The 20,352-nt window shown below is 38.9% G+C and overlaps 1 protein-coding gene across 2 annotated transcripts in view; it reads right to left on the bottom strand.

Moving 5' to 3' along the window:
- The window catches only part of prmt7 (protein arginine methyltransferase 7), a 46,800-nt gene extending 26,697 nt beyond the window's left edge, over positions 1 to 20,103 (bottom strand). For both annotated transcript variants that reach the window (XM_061927939.1, XM_061927940.1), the window contains exons 1-8: positions 19,907 to 20,103; positions 17,996 to 18,032; positions 16,940 to 17,089; positions 11,304 to 11,412; positions 8,617 to 8,729; positions 5,715 to 5,944; positions 5,467 to 5,647; positions 5,262 to 5,389 (exon numbers count right to left, since the gene is read on the bottom strand). In XM_061927939.1, coding sequence (XP_061783923.1) covers positions 5,262 to 5,389; positions 5,467 to 5,647; positions 5,715 to 5,944; positions 8,617 to 8,729; positions 11,304 to 11,412; positions 16,940 to 17,089; positions 17,996 to 18,032; positions 19,907 to 20,001 — 1,043 coding nt within the window. In that variant the 5' untranslated portion in view covers positions 20,002 to 20,103. The remainder of the gene's footprint in view (positions 1 to 5,261; positions 5,390 to 5,466; positions 5,648 to 5,714; positions 5,945 to 8,616; positions 8,730 to 11,303; positions 11,413 to 16,939; positions 17,090 to 17,995; positions 18,033 to 19,906) is intronic.
- Between the last annotated feature and the right edge of the window lie 249 nt (positions 20,104 to 20,352).

Below are 20,352 nucleotides of genomic sequence, written 5' to 3'. Positions count from 1 at the left end.
CGTTAACATACCAGGCACGTTCTCAGTTGGTTATTTATGCGTCATATAACGTACACTTATTCAGCCTGTTGTTCACTATTCTTTATTTATTTTAAATTGCCTTTCAAATGTCTATTCTTGGTGTTGGGTTTTATCAAATACATTTCCCCAAAAAATGTGACTTATACTCCAGTGCGACTTATATATGTTTTTTTCCTTCTTTATTATGCGTTTTCGGCCGGTGCGACTTATACTCCGGAGTAGGGCTGGGCGATATTGGCTTTTATTAATATCTCAATATTTTTAGGCCATATCGCGATATACGATATATATCTCGATTATTTTGCCTTAGCCTTGAATGAACACTTGATGCATATAATAGGGCGCATTAAAGGAGTCATATTATTACCGGTATTATTTTTCTAAATTGAAAACACTTCCTTGTGGTCTACATAACATGTAATGGTGGTTCTCTGGTCAAAATGTTGCATAGATGATGTTTATGGGGCCATGTCCTCCGTTATGTAATAAGTTACTGCGAACGTTATCTCCTTGTGTTTGTGACTATGTTTTTCATATGGTGTTGATCTGTAAATGGAAGACGTCAGGCTCATTTGTCAGCGCAGGTTGTTTCGGCATTTTTTTGGGTGTGGCACCGGCCGAAGATGTTAACCTGCGGAGTTTCAAGCACTCTTCATTCTCTCGGGGGTGACTTTTTAAATGAAAGAACAGATTAGTAGTGCTGCTACCAATGTTCCCTCTAATTGTTCATGTGTCTGAGCAAACACAAAAACTCCCTGAGCATTCAGTGGAGCACATGTGAGCAACATCACACGTGGCAATACCAGCAGCACACCTGTCTCAAACCAATCTTTTATAATAACACTCAAATAAGAGGAGTCATTTTCATGAGATTATTTTGTAATATTAGTGATTTGGCCCACTTGTAATGAAAATAAAAGAAATCTTGTTTTTCATAAGCTATGGATTAGTATTGTACAATATGTCTGGGTGGGGGTCCTGCTTTGGAAATCATTTGTACCCCTTTCAGAGATCACATTTAGTTGCCCTTAAACATCCTCATGTGGCACAATGAAATGTAAGCATAGGATGAAGTGTGCATTCCTGTAACTTTCTCTAGTAACAGCATTCCATGATTAATATCAATAAATTAACATTAATAATAAATGACAGTAGATTAAGCACACGTTTGACTGAGGAGTCATAGTGTAACTTTGTGTGGTGTTTGAGTTGTCCGACTTTTTGAGTGGCCTTAAACGCACCAGTGGCTTAGCGGTATGTGTGTTGGTGACAGATGACAAGTTGGTTTTGGCCTGGTTTGTACAGCAGAAAATGACTAGTTTTTTGTGATAGAAATGTTTTACTCATGTTTTTGGTGTGGTTATGGCCGAATATAAACAGTTTTGCTCAATAAAGTGATCGATATAATTCCTGTCCTCGAAGCATCTCGATAGACGTTACAATAATTGAACAGTGTTCAATTGAACGGTGTTGACGAACACCGTTAGGGCCGCTTGTTGTCACTGTCACTCAGAGTTGCATTGCAAAATTATACAGAATAAATGTGTTTATTTTGTTTAGAATTCAGATGGGTTTGATTTGGTGCACGGCATATATTTGCTGTGCGCAGAGGACGCTTGAGCAGTGCGCAATTGCGCAGGCGCACACCTTAGAGGGAACGTTAGCTGCTACCTTTTGTAGCAACGCTCTGCTGCATACTTTGCATATTACTGCTGAATATCTTCCCGCTTGAAGCCAAACTACCGCCAGATGATGGACCCCGTGCTGTTTTTTTGGGGCATTGATTGTTCTTCCTCCATTTGTGATCAGTTTCACACCTTCTCTTGTATTGTCAGTCGCATCGCTCCACTTGTACCACCTGCCTCAGCTAACGTTACCATGCTGCTACTAATGTTGTGTCGTTCGCGAACGATTCGTTCGAACGAACGAATCTTTTGAGTGAATGTACTGAACCGAATCACTTCATGAACTGATTCGTTCCTTTCTCAGTTCAGTTGAGCTCCGCCGCGACCATGCCGGTATGAGTGGAACTGGGGCATTCTGTGACTCACTGAACCCTCGACGTCGGCGAACGACGCAGCCAGCTACTCATCATGGGGGCGGGGGGAAGGACTGAGCGAACGATTCGTTCACCGCGGATTAACGACATGAATCACTCAGTGAACGACAACGCTCTCGCTCTCTGCTCTGCTAGCCCCAATGCCGCGAGTGATTCTCCTCCCGTCGCGGGGATATGTTTCATGCCATTGGCATCCGTTCTCCATTCATTCTCCAAGCTAACGGCTAATGTTGACTCAAGCCACATGAAAACAAACACACACACGCGCCCCCTCCCCATTATCTCAACACAAAGTTATGAGAGTAGAGGAGACAGAAAGAAAGTCAGTGCAGGGCAAGGCTGAGCAGCAGCGACGCGAGGGGGAGGGGCGGGGGGTAAAGTGTAGGGCAGGCTGTTTGAGAAGATTTAAAATAAAAATAATAACTAATGTATGTACATATACATAGGCTATTATTTATCTTGATTTTTATATTATTTAAGCTTTGTATTTTCTTTTTTATTGCATATTTAAGTTGATATTTCCATTTTTATATTTTTAAATGTAAGCTACAGAAATTTTAGTTTTAATGTTGGCTTTTCTGGCACTTGGTTTAATATTTGTTTTGTTTTATTTAAGGTAGCCTATTTATTTTCTTTTTGTTTGCACATTTAAGTTAATATTTTCTTTGTTATATTTTTAAATGTAGGCTACAGAACATTTAGTTTTTATGTTGGCATTTCTGGCTCTTAATGTATTTGTTTTATTTTGAAGGTATTTATTTTCTTTTTGTTTGCATATTTAAGTTTACATTTTCTTTGCTACAGAACATTTAGTTTTTATGTTGGCATTTGTTAAGGGTTTCTTAATTTAATATTTGTTTTTGCACTAAACAAACGAGGCCTATTTATTTAACTGTTGATTGCAAACATTTTAGTAGGCTATAACTATTTTTTTTATTTCCCACTTTTATTTATTTCTTATTTTCATTTCAGTGCAATAAAACATATTTAACCACAGGACTCGCGAACCTACTGACACAGAGAACTGACTGTGTCGCGGAGGAGGACGTCACATTGAGGATCTCGTTCAGTCACTGTGCGTGTCGTTCATTGGGTGCTGAGGGCTTGTGTCGTTCGCGAACTGACACACACCGAGATCTTCTGCTGGGGAATCTGTTACTGTCTGACTCGTGATTCGCCGACCTGCCCACAGAACTGCTGCTGCAGAAGTGATTCGGTGAACAAATTTTTTGAACGAATCAATTTAAGGGACTGATTCTAGTGATTCAGTACAGTCAAAAGAACTGCCGATCCCATCACTAGCTGCTACCTCTCTGCTGGGCGAGGGCGTATGACGCGTCACGCGTGACAGTATGTGACGTATGAAAGAAGGTGCGCTTGTTTTACGCCCCTGTGAGAAGGAGAGACTAGAAAGAGTGAGAAACGCCTGTAGTGTAATGCCCGCAGCTAAAAGCATCTGCGTGACAACGTATACTCCAATATCACGATATCACGATATCATTTTCTATATCGCACAGAGGCAAACCCGCGATATATCGAGTATATCGATATATCGCCCAGCCCTACTCCGGAGCGACTTATACTCCGAAAAATACGGTAATCAACATTAAAGTGTGATTATTCTGATTAATAAAAATATAGTTTGACAACACTACTATTTTATTTACACAACATAAAAACCTGCACACAGTGACTTCAGTGCAAAGTAAGGTTAAAAATAAAAGCATGAAGAGCACCAGCCTCAAACAGAATTTGGATGTGAATAATGTGGCTAACATTCAATTGTGCTCAGCTCATTTTGTATCTGGTGTGTATGGATACATTTTACCTGTTTTTTGGGATTTTGTTGAAAACATATTGCTAATACACAAGGATTAGTTTTTATTTAGGCATGACAAGATGACATTCGCAAATCTCCATTTCTTAAACACTAAACAGGCAACCGCTTTTATTGTCGGTTGCTGTATAAACTTGGAGAAAAGATTAGGCATGAGAAGCTGACCTGAAATTATTGGAACAAATAATATAAATAATATAAGAAAATTATGTTGTTGTTTTTTTTATAGTTTTACTGCTGAGTACACTACTACCACATAGAAATTAGTGTGTGCTTACTGTATGTAATAGTATGATTTCACTACTAAACACCTCATAGTGATCTCCTTTAGTAATTGGCGCCACTTAACCCACATAACACTCCTTTGGGGGGGGGGGTTACGTTTATCTTTGTAAAGTTGTGCAAGTGTTTGTGGCATTTCAGCATCTTTTGACACGGACTTATCCCGGATTTTTGACTTTTACATTATCATTCCATTCACTTTCACTGCCATGTTTACAAACGCTTCCCTCCTCAATGGTTGCACAGCTGGGTACTAAATACTTTATACGTTTCCATCCACCGGCTTCAATCATGCATTAAATTGATCGTTCAGGAAAAAAACTCATTGAACTTTTACTTACCTATCTTATGCAAGTCATTTGGCTTTGCTGTGGGCTTTCATTAAGTTTTCTCTGCTGATATGCTAACTAAACTGTCAACAAACAAACTGTGGTGCAGGGGCCATTTAATCCCGAAGCTTCCAGTTGTATTGGCCCCTTATTGTAAATTTAAAATCAAACAAAAAACCCCAGGAAAAATTGAGAAAAAAGCATAAAGAACAAAAGCAGAAATGTTATAAATAACCAATAACTAACATTACTATAAACTTTTTGTCTATTAATGTGTATGACTTTTAAAACGTTAAGAGCGGAGATCTTGGTTGACCTGGGTAACATTCACAAATAGATGCTGTCATTCAAATATCAGATCAAATCTAAAAATACACATGTGACTGCAAATCATGTTATTGTCAGATTATAGTCACAGTATTTACTGTATACAAAAACAGTATATATTTGGGGAGTGGCGAATTCTGGGGGACCAAAGCCATTTTTATTTGCTAAAAGGAAGGCGCATGAAAAACTTTGGGAACCACTGACCTAGAGGCAGTCCGCTACGAATACACCAGTTTACCCACCAAGTTTTTGAGTCTGCAACCAGACATGACGTCACATGCAACAAAGGTACAACATTTGGTACCATTTGATTTTAGGTGAATCAGTAATCGGTAGTAGAGATGGAATTTGGTTGGTACTTTTAAAAGAATATAAAGAATTGGGTACCTGATGTATGGTAACGTACCTGGGGGACTGGAGTCTGTACCACAGACTGTAGTCATCGTGGCAGACAGTCAGCCTCAGTTCCTGTCCTTCAGTCACTTTGCTTTCTCCTGGCAGGAAATACACACTCTGCATCCAGTGGTCTCGCCACTAACACACACAGTCACAGTCATAAACAGACACTGACAATGTAACAGACAATCCTTTTACTGGCTTTGTTTACTTACGGGAGCCATCTTTGGTTGTGGATATGTCCAGCTGGGGGCCATGGTGCACACAATTGTTCCACTGGGATCCATGTCCAGGTCCCACCAGGAGAGGACAACTTGAGCCTGACCGCTTGTCTGGGCCACAAACTGAGAGGTATAGGATTGGAGGGCACTGCTGACTGGCTTACTAAAATCCACACTGAAAAAAATGACAGCGTAAGAAACAACTGACATGTTTGGTGCAAGAAGAAAATAGCGCTTTTTACCTGAACATGGTACATAGTGGACCCAATGGGGTGAAGCTTTGAGGTGACACCTGGCTTAGCTGGATGTCACACACGGAATGCGTGCCGCTGCAATGGCCCACAGCAGGCGGTGGACACAACCGGGTGCCCTCCACCTCTACTGGCTGCAACTGAGCCCAGCTCCATAAAAGTGGCGACTCCACTAACTGGGCATAAACAGTCGCTCGGTGGGGGATTGCCTCACAACCCTCCTATAGAAGGAGGGACATTGGATTTACTATACACCGGAACACAATGTCCACGGGCTTGGACTGGCTGAGTCACGTTGACATAAGCAGTTGTCTACATACTGTCACCAAAACCCAGTCGCTGTGTGCACGTTTTAGTAATGTGTAATTAGAAAGTAGTTATGTTGTTGTTTCACTTACATGATAATGATGAAGTTATCAAAATTACAATACTTGTAAAACATAGACAAACCATTTTTAATTGAAAATACCAATATTTTGGTACCGGTACCAAAATAATTTAAATAATTTTCGGTACTTTTCTAAATAAAGGGGATCACAAAAAATTGCATTATTGGCTTTATTTCAACAAAAAAATCTTACAGTACATTAAACATATGTTTCTTATTGCAAGTTTGTCCTTAAATAAAATAGTGAACATACAAGCCAACTTGTCTTTTATTAGTAAGTAAGCAAACAAAGGCTCCTAATTTAGCTGCTGACAGTAATATATTGTCTCATTTATCATTCTATAATTTTGTCAAAATTATTACGGATAAGTGGTAGAAAATTAATTATTAATCTACTTATTCATTTACTGTTAATATCTGCTTACTTTCTCTTTTAACATGTTCTATAAACTTCTGTTAAAATGTAATAATCACTTATTCTTCTGTTTTTGATATTTTACATTAGTTTTGGATGATACCACAAATTTGGGTATCAATCCGAAACCATGTAGTTACAGGATCATACATTGGTCATATTCAAAGTCCTCATGTGTCCAAAGACGTATTTCCTGAGTTTATAAACATAATATACATTTTTTTTAAACTAAAGAAGATGTTGTGATGCCAAAAAATATAGATGTAATCATAGTAGTATCGACTAGATACGCTACTGTACTTGGTATCATTACAGTGGATGTTAGGTGTAGATCCACCAACGCCGTTTGTTTACCTTTTGACGCCGGTGAGCTACGGTGTGTAGTGAAGCATGTTTAGCTATTCCTCGTCCTGCAGGGATGATACTTGTAAGAAACTTACTTTATTTGTCGCCATGGAGGCGAGGATTAGTGATTTAGAAGTAACTAAAACACTGCAGACAAGGGCTTGACTTCAGCCACTAGCTAGCTAGCCATGTCTTAAAGCACCTCTTCTGGTGGGCGTTTCAGTGTTATAACTTCTCCTTTATCATTAGTTTTTAAGCCAAAATGCATCCGTTCTCCCTTTTCTCCGTGATTGTGCACTGCGGAACATGCTCATTTGCTCGTAAACCAGCAATGACACGATGTGACGACGACAGGGGTGCGGGGGATGGGGGTGGGCGGACCGGTACTTTTCAGAGGCTGTATAGTACTGAATATGATTCATTAGTATCGCGGTAGTACTGTACAACAGCCATCTTGGTTTGATTGGCCACCGTTTTCACTTCCGGGAAAAAGTCACGTGACGGAATACAAGCAATATAAAATTATTTAGTGAAACGATTGCACTCACGTGAAAGAGTCCTTCAATGCACAATTGCACTTGCGCATTTCCTGAATTCAAACGCATGCGCAGATGCAGGTGGTGCATAACTTTAATGGGGAGCACGTCTCACCAGAAAACCGGTGAGAATTGTTGCCATTCAACGTAAAAGTGTGTCCTGACTCTATTTAGCACGATGGCTAGCTGTTAGTCCTGCTCGTGTGACTCCAAGGAGACAAGCATAACGTGTTGTGCATGTGTCCACACCTGTCGCCATCTATTAACGGCAGTCCAGTCTCTGATGCCCGTTGCCTTAGACTCCACGGAAATAAATCAAAGCGACTGACTGCAGAGCCCAAGAAAAGTTTGTTGATGTCGGTCGAGCGTGGTCATGGATCTCTGCGTGCATACACAATGCCGTCTTTTATATTACTATTTCATTTAATTATTGTATTTAAGCTATTAATGACTGTATTTGATATGCACTTAATGTGTTCTGTGACTGACTTTATTTAGATATAATTTAGATATTAAAACTCCACTTACATCAATGTCAAAAAAAGTCAGCTGACTGTGTAGTAGCTGCTGTAAATACTGTATGTCTTGTGAAGTGATTGTTTGTACTGAGCTGCTTGTATGATAAAAGTTTTTTGAAGCAAAGCATAGCAGCAGACATACAGTGCATCCGGAAATTCTTTACAGCGCTTCACTTTTCCAACATTTCATTATGTTACAGCCTAATTCCAAAATGGAATAAATCTATTTCCGTCTTCAAAATTCTACACACAATACCTCATAATGACAATTTGAAAGGTTTTTGTTTATTTTTTTTTCAAATTCAATGAAAGTAAAAAAAAATCACATAAAAACCAACGCCTCCCATCCAACCTGATGGAGCTCGAGAGGTGCTAAAAAGAGGAATGGGCAAACTGCCCAAAGATAGGTGTGCCAAGCTTGTGGTATCGTATTAAAAAATACTTGAGGCTGTAATTGCTGCCAAAGGAAAGGTACATCAACAAAGTATTGAGCAAAGGCTGTGAATACTTATGTATATGTAATTTTATTTAAATTTTCAATCAATTTGCAAACATTTAAAAAAAACTTTTACCTTGTCTTTATGGGGTATTATCTGTAGGATTTTGGGGACAAAAATTGATGGAAAAGTGAACCGCTGTGAATACTTTCCACATGCACTGTATGTAAAAAGAAAATCGAGATAATACAGACCTGAACAAGGTTTTGGTGAGCATGTTCATAGCTTGGCAGAGCCCCTTCACCAATCAGCTCTGTATCAAATAGTTCTGTGATGAGAACATTAGCCTTCATTTCCATATCTTCACCTGGAATTAATCAGATACAAACACATTTCTATTCAGCTAAATCCAATCGAATAGTGAGGTTCCAACTTGGATAACGATTCAAAATGCTACGATTTGATTGATACGATTATTACGATTACAACAATTATTGAAGCATATTTTCCCCATTCAATCTTCCCTCGCATTATCGCACTTCCCATTTAGTGGCTTCAGTCTTTCCCCTTTTTAAAGCAAATTTGTATGTATTTTTGGTCCAAATTAAGTCGTAAGTTTAGACTTATTTATGTCATATGGTGTCAGATGGTTTTCCTGCAGTCCTTTGCTTTGATCCGGACTGGCATCAAAGTGTTGTCCACTGACGTTTCAATGTTCCTTTCACTCTGATCAGCATTAGTTACGATGTACTCGTATAAAATGGATGCTTCCGGACACATGTTGAACAGGAGATCCTCTTACGGCATTCCTTGCTGATGTGTCCTCTACACACACAGCCAAAACAGAAGCCATTCTCCTTCAAGAAAATCATCTTCAAACTGTGCACACACCTCAAATGTATGTCCTCCTTGATAAGGACATGTGCTTGTTGTTGCTTGTGATCCTGTGGCAATGCTTCCAAGGTGAGGTTTTGTCTCCAGACAGTTTACAGTGATGGCGAAGCAGGTTCCTTGCATCCCAGAGTAGGCCTATGTCCTGGGTTGATTAATATTTTCAGCCGGTGGAGATGTGGCCTGTATGCTTCCAAAGATGGGGTCAGTAAGAATATTGACTTTTTTTTTTTTTTTTTTACAAAATGTGTAATGTCAAAAAACATTGCTCTCCTCTTGTGATCCTCCGGCAGGACGCAGAAATGACTTCTCCATTTGTCCCTCATGGTTTATGGTAATGTCTTCATGTTTTATGGTGTCCCCAGGTAAAGGTATTTCACATTATCCTTAACATTATATTCTTAGAGGTTTCTTTCGTCATCTGCTTGAATAAATGGCCATGACAGGGCTCTTTTCATGTAGACTGCTGCCACCTTCCGCTCATTTACAAAATGTTCCTTTAGCAAGAGCTTAGCTCAACTGTACCATCTGTTGGGGTCCATATGTCGGCAACTTCTAACTAATTAATGTGTTGTTGTAAGAGGAGTGGTGTGATTTTATTTTGCTTCCTCATGATGTCCAGTACGCTGTTGTTTTGTGAACCTGGATTTCCCATGAATATATTTTTACACTGTGTGGAAATTTTGTTGGGGTTTGGGGGACGTGCCAAGTTAAGTTGGTGTCCTGGCTGCTGTTGCGTTGTAGCAGGTGTGTTAGCGGTGGATGTTTGTGGGAATCGGTTATGTTGACATTATGCTGTGGATTTGGATGCCTTAAATCCACTTGTGGACCTCATACCATGAGCTTTTGCCTTTGATTTGCTACCCATGCTGCTTTGTGATAGCACTGAGTTTTGCCTTCATCTTTGAGATTTCACTGTCCAATGCAAATTGTTCTTTCCTCTTGCATATTTTTTCCTCCTGTTTTTTTCCAATAATTGTGTGGTTAAAACGGCTAAGTTTGTCTGAGCTCTTGTGAAAGGAATGACAGGGATCAACTAGAAAAAAATCTTGAGCATGTTCTGCTGCTGTTTGCGAATGAAACACTGTCTTGAAGTTGAACATGCAAGAGGATGTTCTGAATAACTGCATGTAGTTTTATCATTTTCACTTTTTTCTGAATAGTTCTTTAATAGGTTTGGATTTTGAGCATTTTTTTTTATTTCAGATGATACTTGTTGGTTTGAATTTATGGGTGTAAAATGTCCTGTATCCATACTTCCACTCGGTCCTTATGTGTATTGAGGTATTTCATAATGTTTGTAAGCCATAATCAAAATCGTAACCAAAATTTGATTATTTGTCCAGCCCTAGAATAACCCCATACCTGTTTTTAGCTAGTGGATCGAGACACTCCTATAGGTTATACTCAGAATGGTAAGTAATGAGGCTGTGTGTTTAAACCCTTTTGATTTGCGATTACAAACAGCTACACACTGCACCCTCCACAGACCTCAGCACAAGAAATCCATTCAACACTAAACAGGAAACCGATGTAACAAAATAATAGCACCGAACGCCAACCCTGTCATGTGGAACCTCTCAAAAAAAAAGTTAAGAGTGGCAACACTTTGATAAAGAAGCTAAGAACCATTTTTTTTATATAAGAGAGAACTTGTAGTAAACTACGAATGTGGCATCCTACTTCCCCACTCATCGCCGTCTTCTCTAACAAGAGTGTATCATAAAGATAAAAGTGATGTTAAATGTTCATATATCATTTAAATATATTTAATTTTTTTTTCTAAAACGGTCATTATTTTCTCAAAAAATTGTTTTGTCTTCATATTTCTGGCTGTCTTCAAAAGATTAATTGGGTTTACATTAAAATTTGATTTGGTTTTTGTCTAACCTTTTGGAACACATTTTTAATAAAAAATGATGTACTACTGTACTCGGATTAAGTTTTATCTGAGGTAAACTAATAATAATCATAGTATAATAATATGCAGATTTTATGCAGCTGGAAAACAAAGTAAAAATGTCTATGAGTGTTTAAATGTACTGCCAACCTGGTCCAACAGTGACATCGGTGGAGTGTTTGTTAATAATTTTGATCTTGTCAGTGAAGCCATTCTTCTCTACAATGCAGCGGGCGGCGTCGGCCATGGGCTTGAAAACCTGCGGCCACAAAAAAGTGCACTCATTAGCAGAACACAAACAAAACTTGCTGTAAATTTTTTTAAACAAATATTTGTATCAGACGTGAGGTTTGATTTGATGACTTAAAGATGAAATGATTCAAATGACTGACACTTATACAATGAGTATATACAGACACAAATATGTAATATTCTCTTATAAATGGTGCATCTGCAATGTATTCACAGTGCTTCACTTACTCCACATTTGAAAATTGTATGTAACTGCCTGATTCCAATATAATATTTTCTCCACAAAAACACCCTGTGATTTCAACATAATTTGTTTACATTAATGTTTGCAAATGTATTAAAAGAAAAGAACACAATTGTCAAAATGTTTCACAATTACCAAGTTTGTTAAATAAAAAAAATTTACCGGCCCGAATAAAATTATTGATGTTTACGGCGGTCACTCACTCTGTCTCGTCGCAGAGAGCGCGTGCAGACATACAAAATCATTTCAAGAGAAGCAACTGACAATTTGCAGTGATGTTGTTATGATAAAATATACATTCAATGACAGGCAACGGTAGCAAACCAAATCGCTATTATTAGCTAACAACACCCAAAGCTAATGCGCATGCACGTAGTGTAAGTCATAACGTTCCAGAAGCCTTCAGAGGGTGGAATATATTTGTAAAATACATTGGAAAGTTAGCGCCCTCTTGGGATCTGTGTAAATGCTGCAAACAGCCCCTTTAGTAATGATATGTGCATTTTTGAGAGAAAAAAAGTAATTGCATTTTTTCTCTCCAAAATTGCGATACGAATTTTATATTTTATACTTAAAAATGCCATCCATCCATTTTCTACAGCTTGTCCCTTTCGGGGTCGCGGGCGGTGCTGCATTTCAATGCACTTTTTTGGAATTTTGCCTATTGTTCGCAATCAATATGAAAAACAAAACAAATGTATTTTTTCAATGCGATCAAAAGTCTGCTTACAATACAGCCTACGGGAGTCGCTCTATTCTGCCTTTAAATGTCTATAACCAGCCGTGCCTTACTTTGAGATTGTTAGTATTCTCCTGTGTATAGTGTTTTAGTTCCTGTCCTGCGCTCTGATTTTGGTGGCACTTCCTGTAGTGTTTGTGTTTTTCCGTAACCGCTTCACATCTTTCTCTGAGCACTGATCGACGCACCTGCTTTCTGTTAGCAATTAGGTCGGTTTAGTAGAGTCTGAGCCACCATTCATTGTCGGGGTATTGTTGATTATTCTTTCTATGCTGACCTCTTTTACGGATGTACTTTGTGGACGCCGTCTGCTCCACATTCTTCATAAGTGTTTTTGCTGTGTTCCAGCATTCTGTTTTGTTTTCTTTAAAGCCTGTCCAGTGTAGTTTTTTCCCCGTGCATAACTTCCTCCATGCTTTTAGAGCACTTCCTAGCTCTCGCCTTTTTGTGTGTTCTTTTATTAAATAACTTGCTCACCTACACGCATCCTCTTCGATCGTCTGCTTATTTTAAAATAACGACAACCTTCGTCGTCTAACACAACGCGTCCCTGACAATTAGCCTTTAAAAAAACATCTAAACACCTCTGTATGCATGTAGTAACAGGCATATTTATAATAACATTTAATATTTATGTATTTGATCATTATAAGCATACGCGGCACATTAATTAAAAAAACGCATCACAAGTAGAATGTTGAATGTGCATATGAAAAACACAAGCATTATAAACAAAGTAATATGGTAGAAACAAAATAATACTTTAAATAAATAAAAATAAATGTGAACATTTTGCAAGATGGCACATTATGGACATAAGACGTAACTGCACTTTTTGTCTATATAAATGAAAATAGTGTTCATATATGAGGTCTAGTCTTACACATATGACTGCACGATTATGGGCGAAATAATAATTACCATTATTTTATCAATATTGAAATCGTGATTGTTAATCATGATTATTCATTATGTTAGGCAAAACAGTGTAGAGGTGTGAACGCGACACCATCACGTAATTTGTAATATCTAATAAAAATACTCTAGATAAACGTTACCTATATATTTGAAATAAAAACACAAATATTTTTGTTTTTGTTCATCAACAGTATCGTGTCAGCTTTTTTATTACATGATACCTTTATCTCTTTTTTTTTTTACATTTTGATAGAGAGAGGTATTTTTTAAGTTATGTACATACATTTACATGTACTAATGTGTGTACATGTATATGCTGTATCGGGACAGGTCCATTGAGAGTTTGAGCAGAAATATGTCATATAGGTATTAATTTATACTAGGGATGTCCCGATCCGATATTTGGATCGTATCGGCCGCCGATATTTGGATCGTATCGGCCGCCGATATTTGCCAAAAAAACGTATCGGCAAGGCATGGGAAAATGCCGATCCAGATCCAGTTTAAAAAAAACCGCCGGTCCGTGTTTTCCAACGCACCGATTTAAATAATACATTCCACTTTACTGCTGCTCCGTAATTTCCGTTCCGCATTTTCCAGCACACCTTCAACAACAACAACTTCAACATCCACAGGTCTGTGGAATCTCACGCAGTTGCTTTTAGCTGCTGGCATTACACGACAGGCTCTTCTCACTCTTTCCTGTGTCTCCCTCTCACAGACAGCGAGCGCACCTTCTTACACACGTCACATACTGTCACGTCATACGTCACATACGTATACGTCCTCCCCGAGCAGAGAGGTAGCAGCATGGCTAACGTTAGCTGTGATGCTAGCGCAGCCGCTAAGGTGCGCGCCTGCTCAAACGTCCTCTGCGCACGGCAAATCTATGCCACGCACAAAATCAAATAAAAAAATAAGCGCATAACAATTTTCGACATACGGACACGACAGAGAAAACCGTTTTCTTCATCATTGTTCAAATATTGTAACCACATGGGCTCAGGAACACTTCAGAAACCCACTGTCAGTAATTACAGTTGGTCGCTACATCTGTAAGTGCAAGTTAAAACTCTCCTATGCAAGGCGAAAACCGTTTATCAACAACACCCAGAAACGCCGTCGGCTTCGTTGGGCCTGAGCTCATCTAAGATGGACTGATACAAAGTGGAAAAGTGTTCTGTTGTCTGACGAGTCCACATTTCAAATTGTTTTTGGAAACTGTGGACGTCGCGTCCTCCGGGCCAAAGAGGAAAAGAACCATCCGGATTGTTATAGGTGCAAAGTTGAAAAGCCATCATCTGTGATGGTATGGGGGTGTATTAGTGCCCAAGACATGGGTAACTTACACATCTGTGAAGGCACCATTAATGCTGAAAGGTACATACAGGTTTTGGAGCAACATATGTTGCCATCCAAGCAACGTTACCATGAACGCCCCTGCTTATTTCAGCAAGACAATGCCAAGCCACGTGTTACATCAACGTGGCTTCATAGTAAAAGAGTGCGGGTACTAGACTGGCCTGCCTGTAGTCCAGACCTGTCTCCCATTGAAAATGTGTGGCGCATTATGAAACCTAAAATACCACAGCGGAGACCCCGGACTGTTGAACAACTTAAGCTGTACATCAAGCAAGAATGGGAAAGAATTCCACCTGAGAAGCTTAAAAAATGTGTCTCCTCGGTTCCCAAACGTTTACTGAGTGTTGTTAAAAGAAAAGGCCATGTAACACAGTGGTGAACATGCCCCGTCCCAACTACTTTGGCACGTGTGTTGCAGCCATGAAATTCTAAGTGAATTATTATTTGCAAAAAAAAAATAAAGTTTATGAGTTTGAACATCAAATACAGTATCTTGTCTTTGTAGTGCATTCAATTGAATATGGGTTGAAAAGGATTTGCAAATCATTGTATTCCGTTTATATTTACATCCAACACAATTTCCCAACTCATATGGAAACGGGGTTTGTATATATGTACATATACTTGCTCTGTGTGTATATATATATATATATATATATATATATATACACACACACACAAACACAAATATACATATATATTGTATAGATACATATATAGTATATGTATTGTGTATATATATATATACACATATAATGTGCGTGTTTATATATATACACATATATTGTGCGTGTATATATATATATACATATATATATATACACATATACTGTATATATATGTACAGTTACACAAAGTATATTTGCAGTCCGATATATCTTCTATTTGTCACTTGTGCGACCTCAATGGCCCAGTGATGTGGTGTTTTCATGGTAATTAATTATTACATGTCAGAATACCATCTAAAATGAAGACTTTCAAGGCCTACTGAAATGCGATTTTCTTATTTAAACGGGGATAGTAGGTCCATTCTATGTGTCATAATTGATCATTTCGCGATATTGCCATATTTTTGCTGAAAGGATTTAGTAGAGAACATCGACGATAAAGTTCGCAACTTTTGGTCGCTGATAAAAAAGCCTTGCCTGTACCGGAAGTAGCAGACGATATGCGCGTGACGTCACAGGTTGTGGAGCTCCTCACATCTGCACATTGTTTACAATCATGGCCACCAGCAGCGAGAGCGATTCGGACCGAGAAAGCGACGATTTCCCCATTAATTTGAGCGAGGATGAAAGATTCGTGGATGAGGAAAGTGAGAGTGAAGGACTAGAGGGCAATCCTTGAGCGTTGAGAAGCAGGTGAGGCTGGCATAAATGGAAGCCTGCTGATTATGGGAATGTCTAAAACAGTAAATAAACACAATATTAGCCACAACACAACCAGGCTTATATTTAATATGCCACAAATTAATCCTGCATAACAAACACCTCCCCCCTCCCGTCCATATAACCCGCCAATACAACTCAAACACCTGCACAACACACTCAATCCCACAGCCCAAAGTACCGTTCACCTCCCCAAAGTTCATACATCACATATATTTCCCCAAAGTCCCCAAAGTTACGTACGTGACATGCACATAGTGGCACGCACGTACAGGCAAGCGATCAAATGTTTGGAAGCCGCAGCTGCATGCGTACTCACGGTAGCGCGTCTGCGTATCCAACTCAAAGTCCTCCTGGTAAGAGTCTCTGTTGTCCCATTTCTCCACAGGCCAATGGTAAAGCTTGACTGTCATCTTCCGGGAATGTAAACAATGAAACACCGGCTGTGTTTTCCGGCACAACACCTGCCGCAATACACCGCTTCCCACCTACAGCTTTTTTCTTTGCTGTCTCCATTGTTCATTGAACAAATTGCAAAAGATTCATCAACACAGATGTCCAGAATACGGTGGAATTTTGCGATGAAAACAGACGACTTAATAGCTGGCCACCATGCTGTCCCAAAATGTCCTCTACAATCCGTGACGTCACGCGCAGGCTTCATCATACCGAGACGTTTTCAGCAGGATATTTCGCGCGAAATTTAAAATTGCACTTTAGTAAGCTAACCCGGCCGTATTGGCATGTGTTGCAATGGTAAGATTTCATCATTGATATATAAACTATCAGACTGCGTGGTCGGTAGTAGTGGGTTTCAGTATGCCTTTCATATTTGAATATGTCATAAGTGCTATTGTTCTATGAAAAAACAAGGGACAATTACCTCCACAGCATAGCAGAAGTCAGCTCCAGCAGTAACAGCCATCATGGATAATAACCCGGTTCCAGTTCCGATGTCCAGGACGATGACCTTCTTTCCTCGAGCCTGGACTCGGGTCACAGCTTCCCGGATGCCCCGGTAGTACTTTTCATTCTGCAGGCACACATATGTGGTTCGTGGTTTATTTCAGTGGAACTCTATTATGTCGATGCCCCTCTAAATGGCAAGTTAACGAGACAAAACCAAAACAAAAAATTGTTATTGCTTACACATTTGAACTTCGTCAAGAGAAACGATGATAAATAATTGTTTGTTAACTCTAAAGTAAGGCTGTTAAACACTTAACATATATGATGGCGATAAATCGTGTTTTGTCTGTAGTTAAATTAATTAACTGGGAGGTTATAGAACAGGCTTTTTAAATGTCTTGGCAGCTGATACTGCAATAAGATGTTGAAGCACAGTGATCTTAAATATTTGACACATTTCAATAAATGACTGCATGTAGAAGTAAATGGGCTCAATATTTAAAAAAATGTCATCATGGTATCAAGTAAGTATCGAGAATCGTGCAAATTTTGCCAAATTAGAAAGGTTTTGGTACAGTATCGACTACAAAAACTCTGGTATCGTGACAGCCCCAATACATCCACTTGTATATGGTTACAGAAGTGTCATGTAAAAAAACATTTGCCCAGTGGAAGAATGGCCGTGCGCCACCCGAGGGTCCCTGGTTCAATCCCCACCTAGTACCAACCTCGTCATGTCCGTTGTGTCCTGAGCAAGACACTTCACCCTTGCTCCTGATGGGTGCTGGTTAGCGCCTTGCATGGCAGCTCCCTCCATCAGTGTGTGAATGTGTGTGTGAATGGGTAAATGTGGAAGTAGTGTCAAAGCGCTTTGAGTACCTTGAAGGTAGAAAAGCGCTATACAAGTACAACCCATTTATTTATCATTTAAAAAAGTTTTGGTTTTCAACATAAGAAAAAAAAAAAGGCATGCAAAACAAACACATTGTCACAGTGAAATGTTCATCAATTCTTACTTCACATCACTTACCCTGTCGTGATCATGCAGCATATCCGCATAACATGACCTGAAAACAAACATGGCTTTTCAACATTTGCATCAGTTGATTGTGTGAAAATTGCAGCCAAAAACAATACAAGCGTTTGCACTTTCCACTCAAAACGATTGTTAAAATATTTCTTAAGGGTGCGTGATACTAACATTTCTTAAATTGGTTCTTCAATAGCAAGTAAACACTAGATAATACATATACACAGGTGATATTGATACTTTTTATGTGACCATTTTTAAGATCATTAAATTATTTGGCCTTTCATTGTTGATCATTGGCTCTAATTCAAATCCTACCTTCCCGAGGTGTGTAAATAAATAAACAATATATAAATATGACAATGTAACAATGTTGACAACAAAACTAAAAACACACACACTTGTGAAAACAAAATTATAAAAGACAAGCTAAAAAATATCAAACTCTATTGTATCGTGAGTGGTAGAAAATGGATGGATGGATTTCTGCAATAATTTCCCTCTCTGCAGGAGCAAAAGCAACCAACATTTGGTGTGTGCAATCCAGGAGATCACTTTGATTGATTGAGACTTTTATTAGTAGATTGCACAGTACAGTACATATTCCGTACAATTGACCACTCAATGGTAACACCCGAATAAGTTTTTCAACTTGTTTAAGTCGGGGTCCACGTTAATCAATTCATGGTAAAACTCTACACCAGAGTTGTGTTTAAAGAGTGTGGCCAACTCGGTTTCAGACGATCTCCTCCATGATTGATCAAAAGGCCCACACGTGACTAAAGGGCGCCATTACTGCTACCAATTTTGAGCTGATCCTATGTGTTTGAGATGCTTCTTTGTTAGTTTTTCGCTGTGTAAAAATGCCCTGTTGTGCATCACGGGGCTGCTCCACCTGCAAGAATTGTGGAAAGCTTTTTACTCTTTTCCAGTAGTGCTGTTAGTTCATTTCAATGTAAAACTGCATTACAAGACATATTACTTCATATTATTTTGTTTTGCTGCAGCAGATAATCCTGATTAACGTCAAATCGGGTATGTCAGATAGATGTCCTCAAAATGCAAAATATGAAAACTTCTGTTTTGTTTTCATTTCACATTTGGCAACGCTGCTCCCCTCGAATATCAGAGATCTTGTTTATTCCCCTAGAGCAGGGGTCCCCAAACTTTTTGACTCGGGGGCCGCATTGGGTTAAAAAAATTTGGCCGGGGGCCAGGCTGTATATATGTGTATATATATATATATATATATATATATATATATATATATATATGTATATATATGTATATACATATATACATTGTCTTTATAATCCGTTTTGTCATTTAACATCAATTAACATTGATGTTCATCAACATTTAACATTGTCACGTTATCGATGGGAAAATTCATTTTTAGACAATATGATTTGCCTGAGCGGCTAGGAGACACCAAGAGTAACAAGCGGTAGAAAATGGATTAGAAAGGAAAGATAAAAAAAATAAAAAATAAATAAATACAACTTTTTTTTTTTTACTTGGGACTTCCTGTGGGCCGGATTTTGGATGCTGGCGGGCCGTAGTTTGGGGACCCCTGCTCATGAGTCACTCCTGTGAGTCACAATTATAATTTTATTCATGGCTCTTTTATCCTGCGTTGTTCTTCTCAAAGGAGCCGTTTAAAAGACGGTGTCGTTGTTGTATCAGATGTACTTTATGGAGCGATATCTGGCAACCCTTGGTCACGATAATCTCGATTTATGAATGGAATGTAAATTGAACATCTATTTTGTATTAAGGCAAACACTCGTTTTATTGCAGTGAAGACAGAACATATGAAGTATTCTAGTACTATTTTTCCGTGTTTGTTCGACAATTGGAAGTTGTCTATTGTACTCTATGTTGTGATGCTAGCAGCTAGCTGGATGCTACCTGGCTATCTCCTGGTGATAGTCGTACTCTTCGCTCTCCTCCACCCAGTCCAAAGCTCCAGTGGTCGGGTTAGCTCGCCCGCAGAAGTGCTTCATTTTGGCCACGCAAGTGCCGGTTAACACAAAACAAGACACGCAGTGAAATCCGCACTATTAATTTAAACTCTGATTCTACCAATCCAGCGTTGCGACCGTGGAAGAGGCCATATTTGTTGTGACGTCATTGCCAGTAAAGGCATAGGGGTGGGCACTTGGCAGGCGGCTCAATACAATATCGATGTTGTCGATGTTGTAGGACAAGGACAGTATCGCTATTGGCTTGATACTAGCGTGATGGGATCTATATGTTTCAGTTTTCTGCTATTCCTATTTTGCACTATTGACTTAATTGTAATATGCAACAAATTTGTTGATATTGTTACATAGTATATATTGTTACATATTGTA

Source organism: Nerophis lumbriciformis, linkage group LG35 (assembly GCF_033978685.3).
Source record: "Nerophis lumbriciformis linkage group LG35, RoL_Nlum_v2.1, whole genome shotgun sequence".
Classification (NCBI taxonomy): domain Eukaryota; kingdom Metazoa; phylum Chordata; class Actinopteri; order Syngnathiformes; family Syngnathidae; genus Nerophis; species Nerophis lumbriciformis.
The sequence above is the reverse complement of the archived record's forward strand: the minus strand, read 5'-3'. Positions and strand labels throughout refer to the sequence as shown.